The following is an 18,551-nucleotide window of genomic DNA, read 5'->3' on the forward strand; positions in this document are numbered from 1 at the left end:
CAACAACACGGTAATACAGGTTCTGAAAATAATTAGGTTTTTTTTTTTTTTGAAGAAACTCCTGCAATCTTTATGATATATTTTCATGAATTCCTCATATGTACATTTTTCTTTGATTCTGTAATTAATCTGTAGGGAAACAGTAAACAGTGCCAAATCTTTTGGTGAGAAAAAGCCTCTATATTTTGAACACATACAAATAAAGAAAAAACAGTGTTTTATTTCTGTGGTATGGTTTCTCTGCATAATGCATTGTGTCCTAAATAAAGGGTTTGTAATATACTCCACTCATGCAGTTTGGCAATATTTTCATTAAAACTTTTCTAAATTTACAAAAAAAAAAAAAAAAGATTTACCAAGCTGGTTACCGTCATTTTTCATATTTCTGTATGAGTACATTGTCTAAAAAAAGAAAAAAAGGAAAAGAAAAAAATCAAAAGGCTTGTGAGCTGTTGCTTCATTAGTGCATCCAAGAGCAGCTTCCTGTTACTTTATCTGTTGAAGCAGTTTCTCTTCTCAGAACCAGACCCTGATTACCCTACTGATGGTAGAGGAGTAAAACCGCTCTGTGGGAACATTTGATTCTATAGGTAAGTGCACAAAATTCAAGAAGTCAGTGAATAGACTGTTTATTTTGTGGTACAGGTTTTATTGTAGCTCTCCTTTAATGTGATGCTGACATCATGCAACAAGGAGAAGGGACACAAAAAGACGCTGGAAAAAACTGCTCTGGGGGAAGTAATATTCCGGCCCCCAACACAAGCAAAATATTTCATTTAAAAGTTAAAAAAGTACAAGGACAAATAACTTCAAAAGAATGAGTTAGAAAAGACATGATAGCTTGATGTATTGTAGTAATAGTACTGCCATGATCAAAATACCTATTGCTTAGAGAAAGAGGGGGGAAAGGATGGAAGGATTTGGACATCAGTTTTGAGGATACTGAGCTTTCCTGTACTCGCTGTAAAATTGCCTCACAAGGCAATCCAGTTGCTCTTCTATTATTGTTCTTTAGTGTTTTATTGCATTAAAAAGGTACTCAGCATTATTTATGTGAATATACACCATTCTTAAAACCTGGCAGAAAAACAAACTGTTCTTAAAGTAGCTTTCTAGAGTACCAGGCATCATGAACATGAAAATATTTTCTACAGCATCTTTCTATACACACAGAAGAAAACTTGATGCACAGAAAGTTATAGCAAAATAATGTTCATCCGTGAGGTCCATGTTCTTAAATATATATATGTATTTCTATTTGGTTACATCAATGAAATCTCTATGCTCTATAAAAAAATCTCTGAAGCATATCTCAAAGTTAAAAAGGCTGAATTCTTTCATACCCGATTGAGTTTCTACTGAATCCCAGCAAGCTGTGAGCAGAATTTAGCACTGCATGTGAATAAATGCCTTTCATTTTAAGCAAAAAAGGCCATGCTATTGGACGACATATTTCAGCTCTTTAACCAAAGATTTTCAGAATTAAGTTTTGAGATCTGGTCATTAAAGAAAATATCCAGTAATGGGTAGTCCTCGTATTTCAGGAAATAAGCCTAGTATATAACTCATGTTAAGAACAAAAATCAATCTGCTTCGTTGAACTTGTTTAGAGAAAAAAGGAAACAAAAAAATAATCTGTCCTTCCATCTTATGGCTGATAACACAGTGGCGTTAGTACAGCAACTACTCTACTGATTTAGCTGATATGGTAGTGTTTTCTTCAGTTGAGTCTTATCTAAAAAGCCAAGTACGTGCAAAAATCATCATATAATATGATATACTCAACTTCCCCTTTTATTAAATTGAATTTTAAATGAAGGACATGTAGTGAAAATGTATCAGTTGTGGATGTTTCCAAAATTAAACAGGTGGTTTTAGTGACCAAACTTTCCTCTTTTTAATACAAAATCCACACAGTCTGCTACATCTTTCATAATTTTCCACACTGTGGCAGATTTATTGGAATTTTTTTTTTTTTTTTAATTTAATAATCTTCCAGCCTTCCCATAGAACTTTTACAGATAAGATTATGGAACATCCATTTGTATTTGGGCTTATGAACTATGTGCATACTTTGTTACTTTCAAAATGTTGTAAATGTTCAGATTGCAAAATCTTTGAATCTAAATTAGATTCTGTGGAAATACATCGATACCAATACATTATGTAATATTCCTGAAGTTAATTTATAAGCTTGTTTCCATACATTACTTGATGTATAACATATACTAGACCATTTCTCTAAATTTTACATCTGACTGCAAGTTACTTTTTTTTTTCTCCAGAGTTCTCTTAATAGCAGATTTTCTGTAGCAAAATGGCAAAGATTTTGGGACAATGATAGTCATTCAATCATTGGTATAAAAGAGAGAGTTGACTATTGAGAAATATACTAAGGACAAAACTAGCAGGTACACTCAGAAGATGAGACAAAGTTTGGGAGTGCTTCAGACCATATTTTCAGGTAAGACAAATCATTTTACATTACATAGTCATAATTATCAGAGAAGTGCTAAGCAAGGAAGTATGATATGAAAAGGCTCCCCCAATATAAGATCTCAGGTAACTATAAAGAAATGTGTTGCAATCAGTTGCAAAACAGATCTTTCTGCTTTTATGTTTTTGCTCAAGAAACTTCAGTGTATGTTGTAATATTCTCCACTTGCTGGCTCTGAGACACACTTCATTATAGGTCATCAATACATACCATAATGACATACTTTTTACATGTCCTCATATGAGTAGCATTGATAGTCATTAAAGTTGGGACATGAATTACCTGGGAAGTTCGGACGGCCTCCTGGGTTTTGTCCATATGAACTGTTGAAGATAATGTTTGAAAAGAAAGCCATGAGGTGCTGTGAACTGTGAACATGAAGGACAGAAAAGTTGACAAGGTGGGAAATTTCATGTGATCTCAGCTTGCTTTTTTTTTTTTTTTAATATTATCTTCAGTGTCCCAGCCTGCCATTATCCAGTTACTTCTTACATTTTTCATTCCTTAAGGCAGGTGGCAGGAGAGAAAACAAGATCTTGCCTTGAAGAACACAGTTTGTTCAGACAGGTGCAACATATTGGCAAGTATGTTTACCTATGATCAGTGAGATGAGTAGATGAAAACTGTTAAAAACAGTGGGTAGATAGTTGAAGCTGGGTTTATTGGTCTGTAAATCAGTATGAACAAGCTGGTAAAGCCACCTGTGGGAGGAGACAAGTCAGGAGCTTGTAAGGATGTTGAGTCTGTAATATAACAAGTCAGTTAACAACAGAGAAAGACTTTCTGGGGGAAGGAAAAGGAATTCCTATTTCTCAGTCACATGACAAATGTAAACACTGCCTCATGCACTTACTGCTGAATTACATACATGCTTTTCAAGGGGTGTGTTTCCCTGCAAGGTTTGTCACAGGTTAAAAAAAAAAAGAAAAAAAAAAGAAAAAAAGACAATAAAAAGTGATTACAAGAAGAGAGGTATTTTATCTGTTACTTATCTAATCAGTCTGCAGTCATTTGCTTTGCTTTTGGTGAAAAGTGGGCCAGAAAAACCCTGAGATCCAATTTCTAGGCTTGATTTTTAATTTGCGATGCTTATCTCTGTTGGTAAGCTTAAGATGCCCTACTTACCATGTGGTTTTAATAAAACAGACTGAGTAGCAGATATATTATGTGTGTCTTGCATACAGACACTTCATTTTTTTAAATAATCATCTTGTAAATAAAGTTTCTCACTTGAACAGATCGACGAGTCCTCAAGAATTTTCACTGCTTTCAAGCATGTGAATGATTTTATGACTAACTGTAAAAAGTTAGCCAACTTGATCAAATAAAGCAATGGCTGTTAAAATGAAGTTTGTTCTTTCTGGCTAGTTCTCTCATCATTCCATTTTTTTAAAAAATATATATGTATATATCAGTGAAAATTTTTCGATAGAGAAGAGACATCATGTAACAACCTCTCAACAGTCACTAAACTATGTGGATTTCTCTGACAAACCCGCAAACCTCCACGTGCATCCACCAGACTCATAAAGGGCAGAATGAGTTTACCCATCATTTAGGAAAATTTCTATACCATAAACTGTCTTCAGTCTGAGCTGGTTCATATGTGAGAACACTGGCAAGCAGTTCTATCTTGCAACCTACTCATTCTACAGCCTCTTCATCTCCTGTGCTGGTAGTCTAGGTTCATAACAGAGATGAGTTGCTAGAGGTGATCTCTGAAGCAGTTATTATATTTATCAGCAGAGTTAGACCACAGCTTGTCTTTCCAAATGACAGAGCCATGATATAATCAGTGATTGCCAATTGTCTCATGTGTATGGTAGTACCCCCTTTCTTACTGAAAGGTCAGTTCTTATAAGTGCTTCCAAAATCTATGCACCCAACTTTTTCAGTTGCAGTGCTCTAGTTGGGGCTGCCATTTAACTGGTATTTTCATGCCAAAACTATTGACACCCATGGTTCTGGTAGTGCAGCTTACCTGCTGGTTTTACAAACTCATGCAAGGCAAGTACGGTTTCTTAGAGGAAAGAAGTGTAAATGAAAATCTGTACTCAGACAGTCTCTGCCTCATTGGAGTCTTAGGCCTGACAGATTTTCCTATGCATTCAAGAATCCAATAGATTGCCATATTTCACATAAATATTCCTAGGACATGCTATAACCTTTTCTGGAATAGCATGACAAGTTACTGAGGGATTGCATACTAGTAAAAAGATAGTGAAGCGTAAGGATGCATCAAGAGTGATTCATAATATGGGTACAGCTTGACCACTTGTTCTCTTCTGAGCAGATCCCAACAGCTGTAGGTATCTGAATCCCCATCTTTCTATCCTTGCCTCACCACTGTTTTAAAGAGGAGTAGCGTATCAGGGGTAATAAATCTTCCAGAACCTTATTCTTTTAATTTTTTTCTGTGGTGCACTCTTTGACTTTCTCACAGGAGACACCTGTGACTGCAGGACTCTATCTATGTGTTTCAGACATTCAATCTGCTTCCGCTGTATAAAATTGCATCTGACTGACCTTGACCTTCTTAGACATTGGGATTCTTCCCCTGCATGTGTCCAGCTAGAGATTTTTAAATCTTTTGATCTCCTACAAAGACAATTTATACCTTCTAAATAAAAAAAAAAAAAAAAAAAAATAATAATAATTCCATAGAGAAGCCCAAAAACATTGTAGCAGCTGATTTTTTTTTTTCCCCCCCAACAGAAAGATGGAATCATACCAACCAGATCATGAAAAACTAACAGATGAGCACCAGTCAGACTACAGGCTTGTTTTTTTATTGTATCTGGGCTGGAATTAGCCCAAAACTACACGTGGTGGACAATGAACAACACTGTTAAGTGCCATGATGATCACAACCTGGATAAGTATTTGTTTCCATTTGTGTACAGCACTGTGATGGTGATCAGTATTCCCATCAACTGCATATCCCTCTATGCATCTTGCATTCAGGTGAGGAAAAGGAATGAGTTGGCAGTCTACCTATTTAGTCTGTCTCTGGCTGACCTTTTGTACTCTGTGATTCTGCCTCTGTGGATTGATTATGCCTGGAATGGAGACAACTGGACACTCTCTGCCAGGCTTTGCCAGTTTTCTGCCTTCCTTACATACATGAATTTTTACACCAGTACTGCGTTTCTTGCTTGCATCTCTCTCGATAGGTACCTGGCATTAGTTCACCCCCTGAAGTTCCAGCACTTACGTACAAGAAGAATTTCACTGATTGTCAGCATAATTGTTTGGCTTCTGGAAGCTACCTTTAATTCAGTTATACTGATGAATAAAGAAGTATTTAATGATCCTTGCAATTCTACTAATCATATATTATGTTATGATAAATACCCCCTGGAACAGTGGCAGGCACAGCTGAACTTATTCCGCATATGCTCAGGGTACCTGCTTCCTTTGATAATCATTTTGTTTTGCTACCATAAAATCTACCAAGCAGTGAGGTGTAATCAAGCCACAGTAAATGAAGAAAAGAAAAGAATCAAGAAACTTATATTGAATATCACAGTTACTTTCATTGTTTGTTTCACTCCTTATCATGTTGTATTATTTATTCGGAGCATCAAAGAACCTCAGACCTCTAACCTACAGCTTTTACAGTCAATGTATAAAATCTACAGAATCACACAAGCCTTTACAAGTTTGAATTGCATTGCTGATCCCATTCTTTACTGCTTTGTGAGTGAAACTGCACGAACAGACATTCTGAATTTGCTCAAGTGTTGCTTGTACCTACAAAAACCTGAAGGAAACCAACCAGAAGAACATGCTCTGTGCAGGTCTGCTACAAAGAGCAATGCACTGGTCACCTACAGATCTTCCTGTGAAACTGAAACTCTGTAAAACATCTGTGAGAGCACAGTCAAAGAAAATTGGATAACGTAAAGGGAAAAAAAGTAAAAAATAAATTTCCCTTTTCTGTAATATAAGTAAACAACTCCAAAATACTCTAATCTAGGTAAAACCAGTAGCTGGAACTAATAAGAATATATTGCAGGGTCAGTTAAATCAGTGGTCATCATAACATTTCTTAAAATCAGGTGTGGTACATAAATCAGTGTCAACAAACAGTAAAGGAAAATGAACATGATTTGCTGACAAAATTACAGAACTTCCTCCTGTCTCAGCTTGCTAGCTAGCCCATATGCTCTGTACACTTGTACGTAGCTGCAAAAAGGCTGCAGTCCTTTTAATCTAGTTTTAACAGAAATCTTAAAGTTCATCTCAGAAAGATTCTTCTGTACGATTTTTTCTTAAATCAGTACTGTGATAGAAATGAATGAAAAATGCACACACACAAAGAATATTCAAATGATTGACAAAGGACCAGACAAACTGATAGTGTTATGATGATTCCTGATTCAGTAATGACTCAAATTCTCCTTCAGCATAACCTCCCCAATTAATCACCTCTTAAAACTGTTTACCTCATGTAGACAGTTACTTACCTGCTCTTATTCATTTTAGCTTTTGGGAAATGTATGTTCTAATGTATATTATCATATATGATTATGGCATGCAGTTTCATTACAAATACTGAATTTCAGACAATTGAAGATTCATTATTTAGAATACATATAAGGAACCAAATTCAAGCCACAGATGGATAACTAAGGTGAAATTTTACCTCATATGTTCAGGGAGGATAGGAAAGAACTGGAAGGTGACGCTTCATATCTCCATGAAAGAAAAGACCTCTCTTTGGTCTAGCTTGCTGTGACTGAAATCTGGAGTGCAATTTTGTTTGTGGAGTCAAAGGAGCAAAAAGGTTTATATTCATTTATTTACTCTCAGTCAGACAATTAAATAAAAATAATAAATCAGTAAGCTAACAAATAATACTAACAAGCCAATAAAGAATAAGGCAACAAAACAACACAAATATTGAAAAGGTTGAAGTTTAGCACAGATCAAAATTAGAGCTGTTAATGCAGGGATTTGTTTGCATGGTTCACAGACAGCAATGGCCGCACATTCCCATGAAAAGATGGTCAAAATTTGTCTGCTCTCACAAACTTTTCACTTTTGCCAGTTTCCAGGAAGAATGTTCAGTTGCGGTGGTTTCCCAGTTTCTTAAAGGATAAAAAAAATATTCCACCAAAAATGTCCCTCTAGCAAATCTGTAATGGAAAGAATTTTGACCAGCATTTTTCAGCACAGATCCAGGACTGGCATTATACTTGAACAACCAGCATACTGTGGTCACAGTCAGCATGGAAATTCTTAACTAGATCCCTCTGCACAGAAAATACCTCCATTATAAAGAACCACTTTCATTCCACTATTTCTGATTACATCTATTTGTATTTTTTACTCATTTCACATTCTGAGAAGGGAACTTGAGAGGCTGAGGACACTGGGCACATTCAGCCTGGAGAAAAGAAGACTTTGGGGGTCCTAATGGCAGTCTTGCTATACCTGCAAAGAGTGTTGAGAAGATGGAGCCAAGCTTTTCACAGCAGTACATAGCAGAAGGACAAGAAATTGTACGTAACTCAAAGCAAGAAGGATCAGAGTTGATAAAGGTAAAATTCTTTGAACTATGAGGACTGTCAAGCAGTGGGGCACGTGGCACCAAGAGGTCCTGCACTCTCCATCCTTGTGGATTTTCTAGATTGAACTGGACAAAGCCCTGAGCAACGTCGTCTGGTCTCATAGCAGACCTTGTTCGGAGCAGGAAATTGAACTAGAGACTTCCTTAGGTCCCTTCCAAACAGAATTATCATGTGATGCTATGAACTTCTATAAACATTCGTGTCATTACTCTGGCTGCTACCTTCCTTTTTAAATAGTTATATTCCTTTTCCTTCTTTGTTTCCATCAATCTTTATACTGGATTTTGTTTTGACATGCTTTTTTCTCTAATTCCATTTTATATATTATGAAAGAAAAAGAACGCAAACATCAGTGCAAATTGCTTCACCACAGATGTGTTCCTGTCCCTATACTAACATAAGAACATAATGTGTTATGCAATAGAATGAATTTTCACTGCAGCTCTGGAATAAAAGGAGAACTAAAGTTCACTGTAGTTTCATGGGGAAAAAAAATCTCAGTAATTTATTTCTGCACGCAAAAAAAGTTGGAAATTTAAATTTGTTGGGGTTTAAAATGTGCAGATCAGATCTGGTGATGGTAACCAGCATCAGCCAGCAGCCCTGATAGTGACAAGGCATTCTGAGATTGAGATGAAAAGCCGAGGCAGCAAGCTAAAGTCAGGTTCAGTGAGGTACAAGGCCAGACAGTATATTCCTGAGATGTAGCTCAGCATAGTAAGTGCTTGAGCTGACAAGTAACTCCTGTTCCAAGGAGGGGGAATTACCATCAAGAATCCTCCAGCTTCTTCTCACATAACTTCTTCCAGCAGCCTGGCCCAGGTTGCACGGCAGCACCATGTCAGCACTGGCCTCCTCACAGGCAGCCAAATCCAAGAAGGCAGGGGAAGAGACCATAGAATGTGTGTATTCAAGGTCCTAACCCTGCTCAAAGAGCTTCACTTCCACAAAATTTGGCTATGTAATTTTATACCGTAGAATTTTCCACAACTTTTTATGAAAACCTTAGCTTGGACCAGCTTTCATTGTTTCTTATGAAAGCTTTTTTAATCGCATCTGTTCTTACAGTCCCTCCACACCTGACTGAAGATCATTTTGAGATAAAGGAAATCAATGGCAATAGCTGGCCCATAGGCTGGGCTTCATGAAGGAACTCAGTTAAATTAGGGGGTCCACTTCAGGAAAATAAAGCATAGGTACCTAATCTCTTCGGCTGTTATGAAATGCTGGCTTTGTCTGTTTACTGTTTGTTAAAATGAGGAAGCTGAGATGTGGAGACTGCAATGCCCCGTACTTCAATCATTCCTGTATTTACTTCAATACTTTCACATAGATAAAGATTTGCACTCTTTTTCATTCTCTCTCCAGACTTGTTTGTCCCAGCTGGATCAAATTGAGTGTATGAAAATAAACATCTATATTTTTTCCAGAATCACAATGTTATAGGAGAATAGAACAGTGAAAAATAAATGTATTCATGAAGGCTTCAATCCATGTACTATTATTACTGAATATTTTGTATAGAACTCCTAGTAGTTCTGCAGTCAAAAATCAGATGCAAGTTCACAGAAACTCCTTCAAAAGCAAGGACATTTCTTACACCAAAGAGTTTATAAAAATCCAAAGATCTATTTAATGGCAAGAAGAAATAAATGAATTCAAATTCCATTTTTTTTTCCTAACAGACAAGGCCTAAAGTCACTAATGTATGACTTTGAGGAGACACTGGTACCTATCTCTCTTCTCAAGCTATTCAATATGAATATGGATAGTTAAAGGATTGTGATGGTAATTTAATAACTAGTGTACAAAATGTCAGTGTTAAACAATACTGTTTTCAGCACAATAACAGCAGAGGTGAATTTATATATCACTAATTTACTTCAAGTAGAATCTACCTTCCAGTAGTCCAAAGATATAATGCAACTTCTTAAGTCAGGAGTTTTTCAGAGAATTGTGCTGACTTTGCTGGTGCAATTTCAGTCTTCATTTGAGCTGTGTTTCCTAGAATCCTAGCCACAAGCTGTCCCACGACATTCATGATGCAGATCATTGTTCTTTTTTGATCCAACAACACATCTTAACATCAGTCCTGACTTACACAGCTGTGGACTAACAGGGACTAACAGATGCTCTCACTTAACTTTTTTCTGAGTCTCTAACACATCTGACTTCAGAGCAACTGAGAAAGACAAAGAGAAGCTTGAATTTCAGCTATATTCCAGTTCCTGTTTCCACTCACAGAGAATGACATTTAAAAATGATTCTAACTACTCCAGTGACAAGTTTCTGAGACTGTTACTCTTTTATGCCAGTAAGGAAAGGAGTACAATGCCATAGTTTAGCTACACGCCACTTTTCACGTTGCTTACCAGCATCATCAGTGTTGTCATTAGTCTCGTTCTCCAGTTTCTAACGTGGCAAAGCAGCATCTCCTTCACTTGCTCCCAGTCTCCACTCAGAATAGAGAGGATAAAGGAGTGAGAGTGTTAGAGGGCTTGGTACCAGTGCCCTAAGAAAGGGAACTGAAGTGTGGTTCTGCACATGTTGGGAGTCTGGAGTGACTGCTGCACCCACTGAAAATGGACAGGGTTTTCCTCCCATGAGACATCAGTCACCTGTAGTTCCAGAGCCCTGTGAAATGGCAGCCTAATCCTGCCCAGTTTCACCTGCTGCACTGTACCACATATGAAAAGCCATAGCCTAGTATTGATAGAGGGTGGGGATTAACAGAGAGAGTCCTTGTGCATCTTCTAAATGTTTCTACATTTTTGTACAGCCGCACTACAATTGCTGTTTTACTGATATAATGCTAGCCTAAAGAAAAAATAGGTCACCCCCTTTTTTGATTTTTTTTTTTTTTAAATTGACTGAGTATTTTGTTGACAGAGAATACAGCTATCCAGCTTCTTAAGTGGAGTGTGAGACCTTGAAAAAAAAAAAAATGAAAAAACCATCTCTTACAAGCTATTACTTTAAATTTAGTATTTTTAGAAATATTATTGCTTTAGCAACAACTTGGTTAAAGGTTCAATTTCAGGGACAACAGATTTTTTTTCTTTTTCTTCTTCTCTAGTGAACACAAAATCTGTTGCTAGATGAAAAACTAAGGTGGTGACAGATTTCATAGAACTGCAGTCAGATACTGAACTGGTGTCTGATAACATAATTATACTTATGAACATAACATTTAGTTTTATGCCTGTTACATATGTCAGTGAACCTCAAGTTTTTACTGTGGATCTTTAGATATCTAGACGTGGTGCACTGTCCTTCAGATGAGATACTGAAGATCATTCATCATAAGCAATCAGTTGCTGTCTTTTTCCAAGAGCTGCTGGTAATATCCTCAAATATGCTATATTAAATTTCAGCTGAAGCTTTATTTTGACCTGTAAAACCATAACCTTACCTTTTGTTTCTCACAATTTAAAAGTTTCCTCCCTTTTGACAGCAGATATGTTGAAGTAACTATTTTTCTTGTCCCACATGAAGAGTGACACCTAGAAACATTTCAAACTTCTAGCACTTTACCACAGTTATTTGTCTCTTGATTTCAGCCCCAATCCAGAGATATATTAAGCTATTAGAAGAAAAAAAAAAAAAACTGAGGGGACGATTATCTGCCATTGCAGATGTCAAGGCAAGTACTAAATCCAGAAAGTCGCAGTCTACAGGAGAGGTGCAACCAATATGTCCCAAAGCCATTGGGACACAACTCTTTCTCAGTTTTCCTCTTTTTCCCTTGACACCTCACTGTACCTGCTACTAACCTAGACAGACTGTGCTTCTCAAAGCTCTCGCATATGATATCTCCAGGGCCTCAGGAAGCAGGCTGACTTACAACCACTCATCTTTTTGAGATAGCTTTCACCTTAGCAGACCCAAGAACTTTTTAATGAGAAGGACAGTTAAAAAACAAAACAACACAACACAACACAACAACAACAAAACACTTAAGACTTGGAAGGCAAGAGAAACTCCAATTATTCCAAGTATCAATTTATAAGATTAATTTTCAAGAGAGAATAAACACATGGTTTCACCTGTATGCCTTACTCATCCTAAGGGACTGCAATGCACTAAATAACACTCAGCAAATTAAGGTTTCTACTCCCTCTTAGAATACACAAAAGGTCAAACTAAAAATAACTACTGATACATTGACAGTAATCCCATGAAGGCAGAAATGAGCCCTCCTTCCTGGCACGCAGTGGGAGCACACACATGGCCATCTGAACACTTCATAACCAACATACAGATTCTGTGAAGTATAACCAACCTAACTAAATGTTTCAGACCAAGATGTTGTACAGGAAAACAATATTGCTTTTACGCTCACATTTTTTACAGCATTAGTGCCAGACGTGTGAAATACAGCTGGCAATTTCCTGCTCACCTATTTTAACAAGAATAGCACCAATCTTCCTTACTTGTATGCATGGCTGTCAGTGCACAATGCACTGTCACAGTCCGGTCTACATATCACTACAGGAACATAACAAAACTAGTAAAATATTGCAGCGTATATATTCTCAAGGAATCCCTGGTGAGTCAGTGTTTAAAGCTGCATTGAAATTTACAGCTGTTGTTAATTCCCCTGTAACGTTCTGTTTGAGTAACACATTTCTTCACTAAGTCTAACATTCACACTTGGAAGACTTATTACTGAGGAAAGCAAGAAATAAATTTAGGTAGTAGCATTTAGCAGTTTAAAATTAGCTCCTTTGGAAAATGAAAAATTCAGCTCTGAAGTTCTTTATATTTTTATTTCTATCCCTTCTACATCATTAGTAGATTCAAAATTTGACTTTAGATGGGCCTGGCATATGCAGCTTTGAAACATAAAGAAACAGTTATCACCATAACTCAAACTCTACCAAGGAAAGTAAAAGGCAAGAATTTCCGTTATTTTCAGTCATGACTTCACCGGAAGTTTTTCATGTGGTTATTTAAAAGTTACAACTCTATGTTACAACTGTGAATACCTGGAGGTTCTCATATTTTCCTTTCTCTCGTGTTTTATCACTGCAGAAAAAGAATCTTGAAATTATGACTCGTATATGCCTAAATGAAGCAGTGGAGGAAAAGAATTCTAAGTAAACTACATTTTAAATGTCATTATTTTTAATAAAATCTTGACACTTTGATTAAAATAAGATTTTTTTTTTTTTTTTTGAAGCTTGATGTTCTTTTTTTTCTGTACAATAACAGGAAGTAAGCCACAAAAAATCATCAGAATAGAAATAAGAGGAAAGTGATACAGTGCAGAAGTGGGGATTCAAAAACCCTATAAAGTGGATTTAACTGAAAGCATTTACAAAAATTGCTAACTTAGTCTGTATAGGTTTATCTTTGTTGTACACTCATTTTAACTGATTACAGAGACACTAAAAATGAAACCACTTCCAGATACTTCTGTGGATTTCAGCCAATTACACAGTTTGCCTATTTCTAGCATTTCATTCAAATGAACGAGGACCAAGAGCCCAGAGACACTTCAAAGCACAACCCACACAGGAAACATAAGATATCCAGTTCAGACATTGAGTGTAGCCCTTTCCCCAGGCCCCTGTAAATATACTGCAAGGACATTCAAGTAATCAAGTTGTAGTTGCATAGAGAGGTGATAGTTATCCCTATGCTTAGTACACACATTCTATAAAATGCCTATTTTCCTGTTCAGCAAATTAATTTCTACTTAATTTGCTCTTGCACAGAACAAATGATGTCGCATCTTCAATCAAAGCAATGTAGCAAAATACTTCACAAATATAGTTGACTCAATTGTAATTGCAGTAGAAAGTCTGAAATGAGAGAACTGGGAGGCTAATTCTCACTAGGTGGCGATTTTGGTCTGCTCAGTCAGGACTTACAGAAGAGAAGAAAAAAATCCTCATTCTAAGATGTGTTTCTTACATAGGAAAAAAAAAAAAAAAAAAAGGCAGTGTGAAAAGAGTGCTGACCCCTAAGTTTCCAGGAAGACAGGGTGAGCTGTTGTAGCCCTTTTAGATTCAGCCTTGAAATGCTGCAAGCTAACAGGCTTTGAATCACCAGGCCTGAGAATTAGAAGTTAAACATTAAAAAAAAAGAAAAGAAAACCTAAAGACCTTACCTGTACATTATGAGCTTCCCACAAGCCTAGATTTACTGACAGCTTGCTTATAATTATTTTTTTTTTTTTTGTAAAAAAAACATTTTCTTCTTCCCTGCTATTTATTGCAAAATACATAGACAGACAGCAGGCATCTGTATTGCTAAACAAAGCAAGCACTTCCAGTCTGCAGCCTGATGGGCCCCTCATTCCTGTGCTCAACTCACCAGACTTTTTCTTCACTTGTCTTTCATGTGCTGTGCTCCTGGGATTGGCACCAATTCCAAGGCCTCACCTGTGCTCAGTCAGAGCAGCTGAAAGGCTTCCCTGTATTTGCCAAACGCCTCATCTGATGTATCATGCAACAAAGCATATAACGCGTTCTACTGGACATTCATACTTCCCCCATACCAGCCAGCTCCTCTACTCAGCCATTTATAGCAGATAGGCTCCCAGGGCAGCAGCTCACTTATTGTCAACCTCAAAGTACATTAAAGCATATTGCATTACTGAAGGATCCCTGAAACAGATTCATACGTCACCCACGTTACAATTACATGTTTCTTCACAGGTACTCACTTCACTGAAGCACAGTTAATCAATTTCCTCTAATTCCTAGTGATCAGACCTTTCACGTGCTGCACTAGAATCATGTTCTTCCACAACATTCCTCCAGTCTCTGCAAGAGCTAACTTCACACCCAGGGCAATACCTGCTCACTAAGGAGCTCACATTATAATAAAGCTTTTCAGGTGTTCCAAACTCAACACACCTGCTTACAAGGATGATTAGGCCTCTTCCTTTTATTGGTTGGAGTACCAGTTCTATCAGCTATTATGGTTTTGTTCAGTTCTTGTACTTTCTTTTCCCTATGACTCTAGTCGATATTCCTTTATACTTTGCCATATTCATGGTTTTCTTTTTTCTATATGTAGGGAACAGACAGAACAATTACACAAGCCTCTATCAATACTTTAGTGATAATTATGAGTCTTCTCAACCCCAAAAGTCAAAATTTCATTAATTATCTAGCTTTTAAACAATTTTGGTATTCGTTTCAAAGTGACTTATGTGTTTCAGGAAGCAACATGGAATGATTTAAATTCTCAGAATTTATTAGCTTTGTTCCTTTGTACTCAATTTTTTTTCTAGACAATTCACATGAAAAAGATGTCATTTCAGTAATGCTATGCTCTGGGATGATTCCAAATATCTGCAACTACAATGAGAAATTAAGCTAATAGACCCTGGCCACTAAATTGTAAATAATGACTTGCAGTATCCCATCAGCTCTTATTTTGCTGCTCCTATAACATACACTTAAATTCTAAATTTAACAAGGAAAGAAATTGAATGTTAAGTTTTGGAGGTCCATCCCATATTATGCATTAGGTTGCTGTTATTCCTTTCTGTTCTGCCTGCATTTTGCTAGTCCTTGATGTCTGTTTCCTTCTTTTCTTTTGTCATTTTCCCAGGCCGTACTGCTATATTTCTGTATCTCTATATTGCTCTGCCTTGCTCCCTTATATGTCCAGAGGAACATTTATAAAATTATCTCTATTTATCTCCTTGAATCTTTATTATTAAACAACCCTGAGCAACTGACATTGGGAAGTACACTATTATAGGTTTATGTTTGTTGGTGTTTTGGATGTTTTGGTTTTCATTTAGGGTTGTTGCTTTTTTTTCATTTGTTTTTGTGGGGTTTTTATTTTTTTTTTTATCTATTCACATGTGTGTGTTTTGGGTTTTTTTTTTTCAGAGGGGAGTGAGCAACCCAAACAAAAAAGTTCACTAGACATTAATGTTTTGTCTGAGTTAAGAAATGACACATTTACCAAAATGACATTCACAAGCAAGGCTGAAGAGAATTTTGTCAGAGTTGGAATAATCTCCTAAACTCATCACCACAAAATCCTATATGCAATAAGAAAATAAACATGATGTAATAAAAACCTGGTTCCTCTTTAATGCAAGAGCAGACAACTTTCTGCTTTATATTTCCCCTTTTCACATTTCCTGTTATTTGGTTATTTTGGTTCTTGCTAGCTGTATGGGTGACTACCTTCTTAATACAAAGCTGAAGTAAGATTAAAAATGTAGTTTTAACATTTAAAATTATCTGTAAAAAGTTTACATCTTAACCTCAGTATACAAATACCAAAATCTATATTCATGTTGAATTTCAAGGTATTATTAAACCAGATGTCTTTGGAAAAGGTACAAGATGTTAGGCATGATACTAACTTGATTTGCAGTGGTTTGTGAAAAGCCTGTGAGAGGAGATATCCAGAGCACACTGCAGCATGACCTCTGAGTCGCACCAACCAACCGGAACAGCTCTGAAGATTCAGAGACATATTTCTACAGATGGTTTCAGATCTTTAGGTTAAATTACATTTCCCTTTTTAAATCTTTAAATTTTGCATAGATAAACGAGTACTTGTTGGTTGATACAATGAATAAAGCATAATTCAGTGAAAAGCATTAGCTTTAACCATTTTTATTCCAGTCTAATTCACACGCTTCAAGAGGAAAACTTCAATGTAAAAGGTTCTCCCATAGAATTATGCCCACTTGTGTGGTATGAAATGAGATTATAACCTGATTGTGGAAAACTGTATTTTATACATATGAAGGCTACAGTGTATACAGATATTTGACCTTCAATACTTCTCAGATATGGTGTAATTTTTCCACACTATTATTCTGATAGTATTTATTTACAAATATCTCCTTTAGAGGGCATATTATTTCTACATAAGATCAACTATATATCAGAGTAAGACTCTGATTCTTGGATAGAATTATTCTTGGGAAAGGGGGCTGAGCACATTTTATTGATTTACATGTTCATTTATCTTAACTAGAGCAATCATGAGTTCCTAAGGAGTTGCTCTGGTCATCTGTCTTATAGTAGACAAGATTCAGCAGTCAGATCTCAATGTCCTGCCATCCAGAAGAGCTACCCCTTACTTTTGGTCAGAGTTGAGACTGTGCCCCAGTGTTTTCTCCTAGGTGAAACTCAGGGATGCTACAGATTATGCTACCTGGTAAGACATGCCCTCAAAGAAGTCAGCTCCATTACAGATCAGTAGAAACTGGACTTTGAATGGACTACATTGTGCAGTCAGGAACAGATCTTATTATGTCTTTGGAGTGTGTTAAGGCTCAAGAAGTAAGCTCCAAAGCTCTGCAAACTGGTATGAACCCTCCTAGGTCAATGGAGCTGGACAGCTCTACATCTGCAATGGAACTAACCTTTGCTAATAAAGCCTGCTATGAGAAACTCTGGCTTTTTCCATCATTTCAGACCACGCTTTTGTTTCAGGAAAGATTCAGGCTCAAAAATGGTAGGTGTCACTCAACACTCTGCTTGGTGCACACTCACTGGATAAGTGTCATATGCACACTCAAGGAGCCAGCAGGACAGACCATTACCCTTTAAGCATCACACTGCTCTCTCACACAGTGCTTTAGCTCTTTGGTAGCTCAGTGCTAGTTCATTTTGCTCTCATTTGAGAGGGATAATGAGAAGAGCCTTGCTGAGCCCTTACACGATGTTAATAATTATATGGGGATAAGCACAGTATGAATAACTGCAGGGTGCTGTGTTGGGCAGAAATAACATCTATTTAAAATGAGATGCTTTTCCCTCTATGCAATGAAAAGCAGAAAAAAAAATGCCAGAGAATGAGATGGATTTGTGATACTTCAAAAACTACTTTTCAATTTCTCTGTCCTGCACCATGTCCTGAGTTTAACATAACGTTACTGGGCTAAAAATCCTCCACTACTCCACTATTCCACTAATTCACAAGGTATTTTTAGTAAATTCATCATTGCAGTGACAGTAAAGGTAAAATAAATGTATTTAAAAGGTAAAATAAATGTATTTAAAAGTGCATTACTGAATGAAACTTTTTTTAGAAGTTGAATGAATCAGGCTCTGGAGAGAGATACCATTGTTAATTATGAATGAGCTAAATGCAGCTAAAAAAGCACTGATCCATTGAAAACCTAATTCAGAAGTTAACACTGCTTTTCTAACATGTAAGTATGAAACCTACATATGGACTCTTAAAAACAAAAGTAAATATCCACACTTCAAAACTTGTGTTACGATAATACTAATTAATAATTACATGGTCATAAGTGGGCACTGCTAATTGGAAATCCCTCCCAACTGCAGATGTCATGCAGCTGCAAAATGATACAAACAATAATAAAAATGTCTCCATCATTCGCCTTCTCTATGTAACTATTCCCTACCATCTTTTTATTAATTTCATTTCAAAAGTCCCAAGTGAAGAACTTTCTATCATTAAGTTTTCTTATCCATAACCCTCTTTCATTGTTGAGCAATTTTCCTAATATTCTGAGA

The 18,551-nt window shown here is 36.5% G+C and overlaps 1 protein-coding gene across 2 annotated transcripts; it reads left to right on the forward strand.

Moving 5' to 3' along the window:
- The first annotated feature begins 409 nt into the window (after positions 1 to 409).
- Positions 410 to 18,108, forward strand: GPR65 (G protein-coupled receptor 65). 2 transcript variants are annotated; one of them, XM_031593126.2, is made up of 3 exons: positions 410 to 590; positions 2,286 to 2,464; positions 5,213 to 18,108. In XM_031593126.2, exon 3 carries the CDS (start codon positions 5,333 to 5,335, stop codon positions 6,359 to 6,361), a length of 1,029 nt encoding a protein of 342 aa, XP_031448986.1. In that variant the 5' UTR covers positions 410 to 590; positions 2,286 to 2,464; positions 5,213 to 5,332; the 3' UTR covers positions 6,362 to 18,108. The 2 variants fall into 2 exon arrangements, with proteins under 2 accessions (XP_031448986.1, XP_089997607.1); XM_090141481.1 differs by lacking the exons at positions 410 to 590; positions 2,286 to 2,464 and adding an exon at positions 3,020 to 3,081.
- Positions 18,109 to 18,551: the final 443 nt, after the last annotated feature.

The sequence above is a fragment of the Phasianus colchicus genome, chromosome 5, assembly GCF_987193195.1.
Source record: "Phasianus colchicus chromosome 5, bPhaCol1.hap1.1, whole genome shotgun sequence".
In the NCBI taxonomy this organism is placed as follows: domain Eukaryota; kingdom Metazoa; phylum Chordata; class Aves; order Galliformes; family Phasianidae; genus Phasianus; species Phasianus colchicus.

Excerpts from the sequence above, each read along its gene's own strand:
- GPR65 (XM_031593126.2), top strand. The coding sequence starts at position 5,333 with ATGAACAACACTGTTAAGTGCCATGATGATCACAACCTGGATAAGTAT.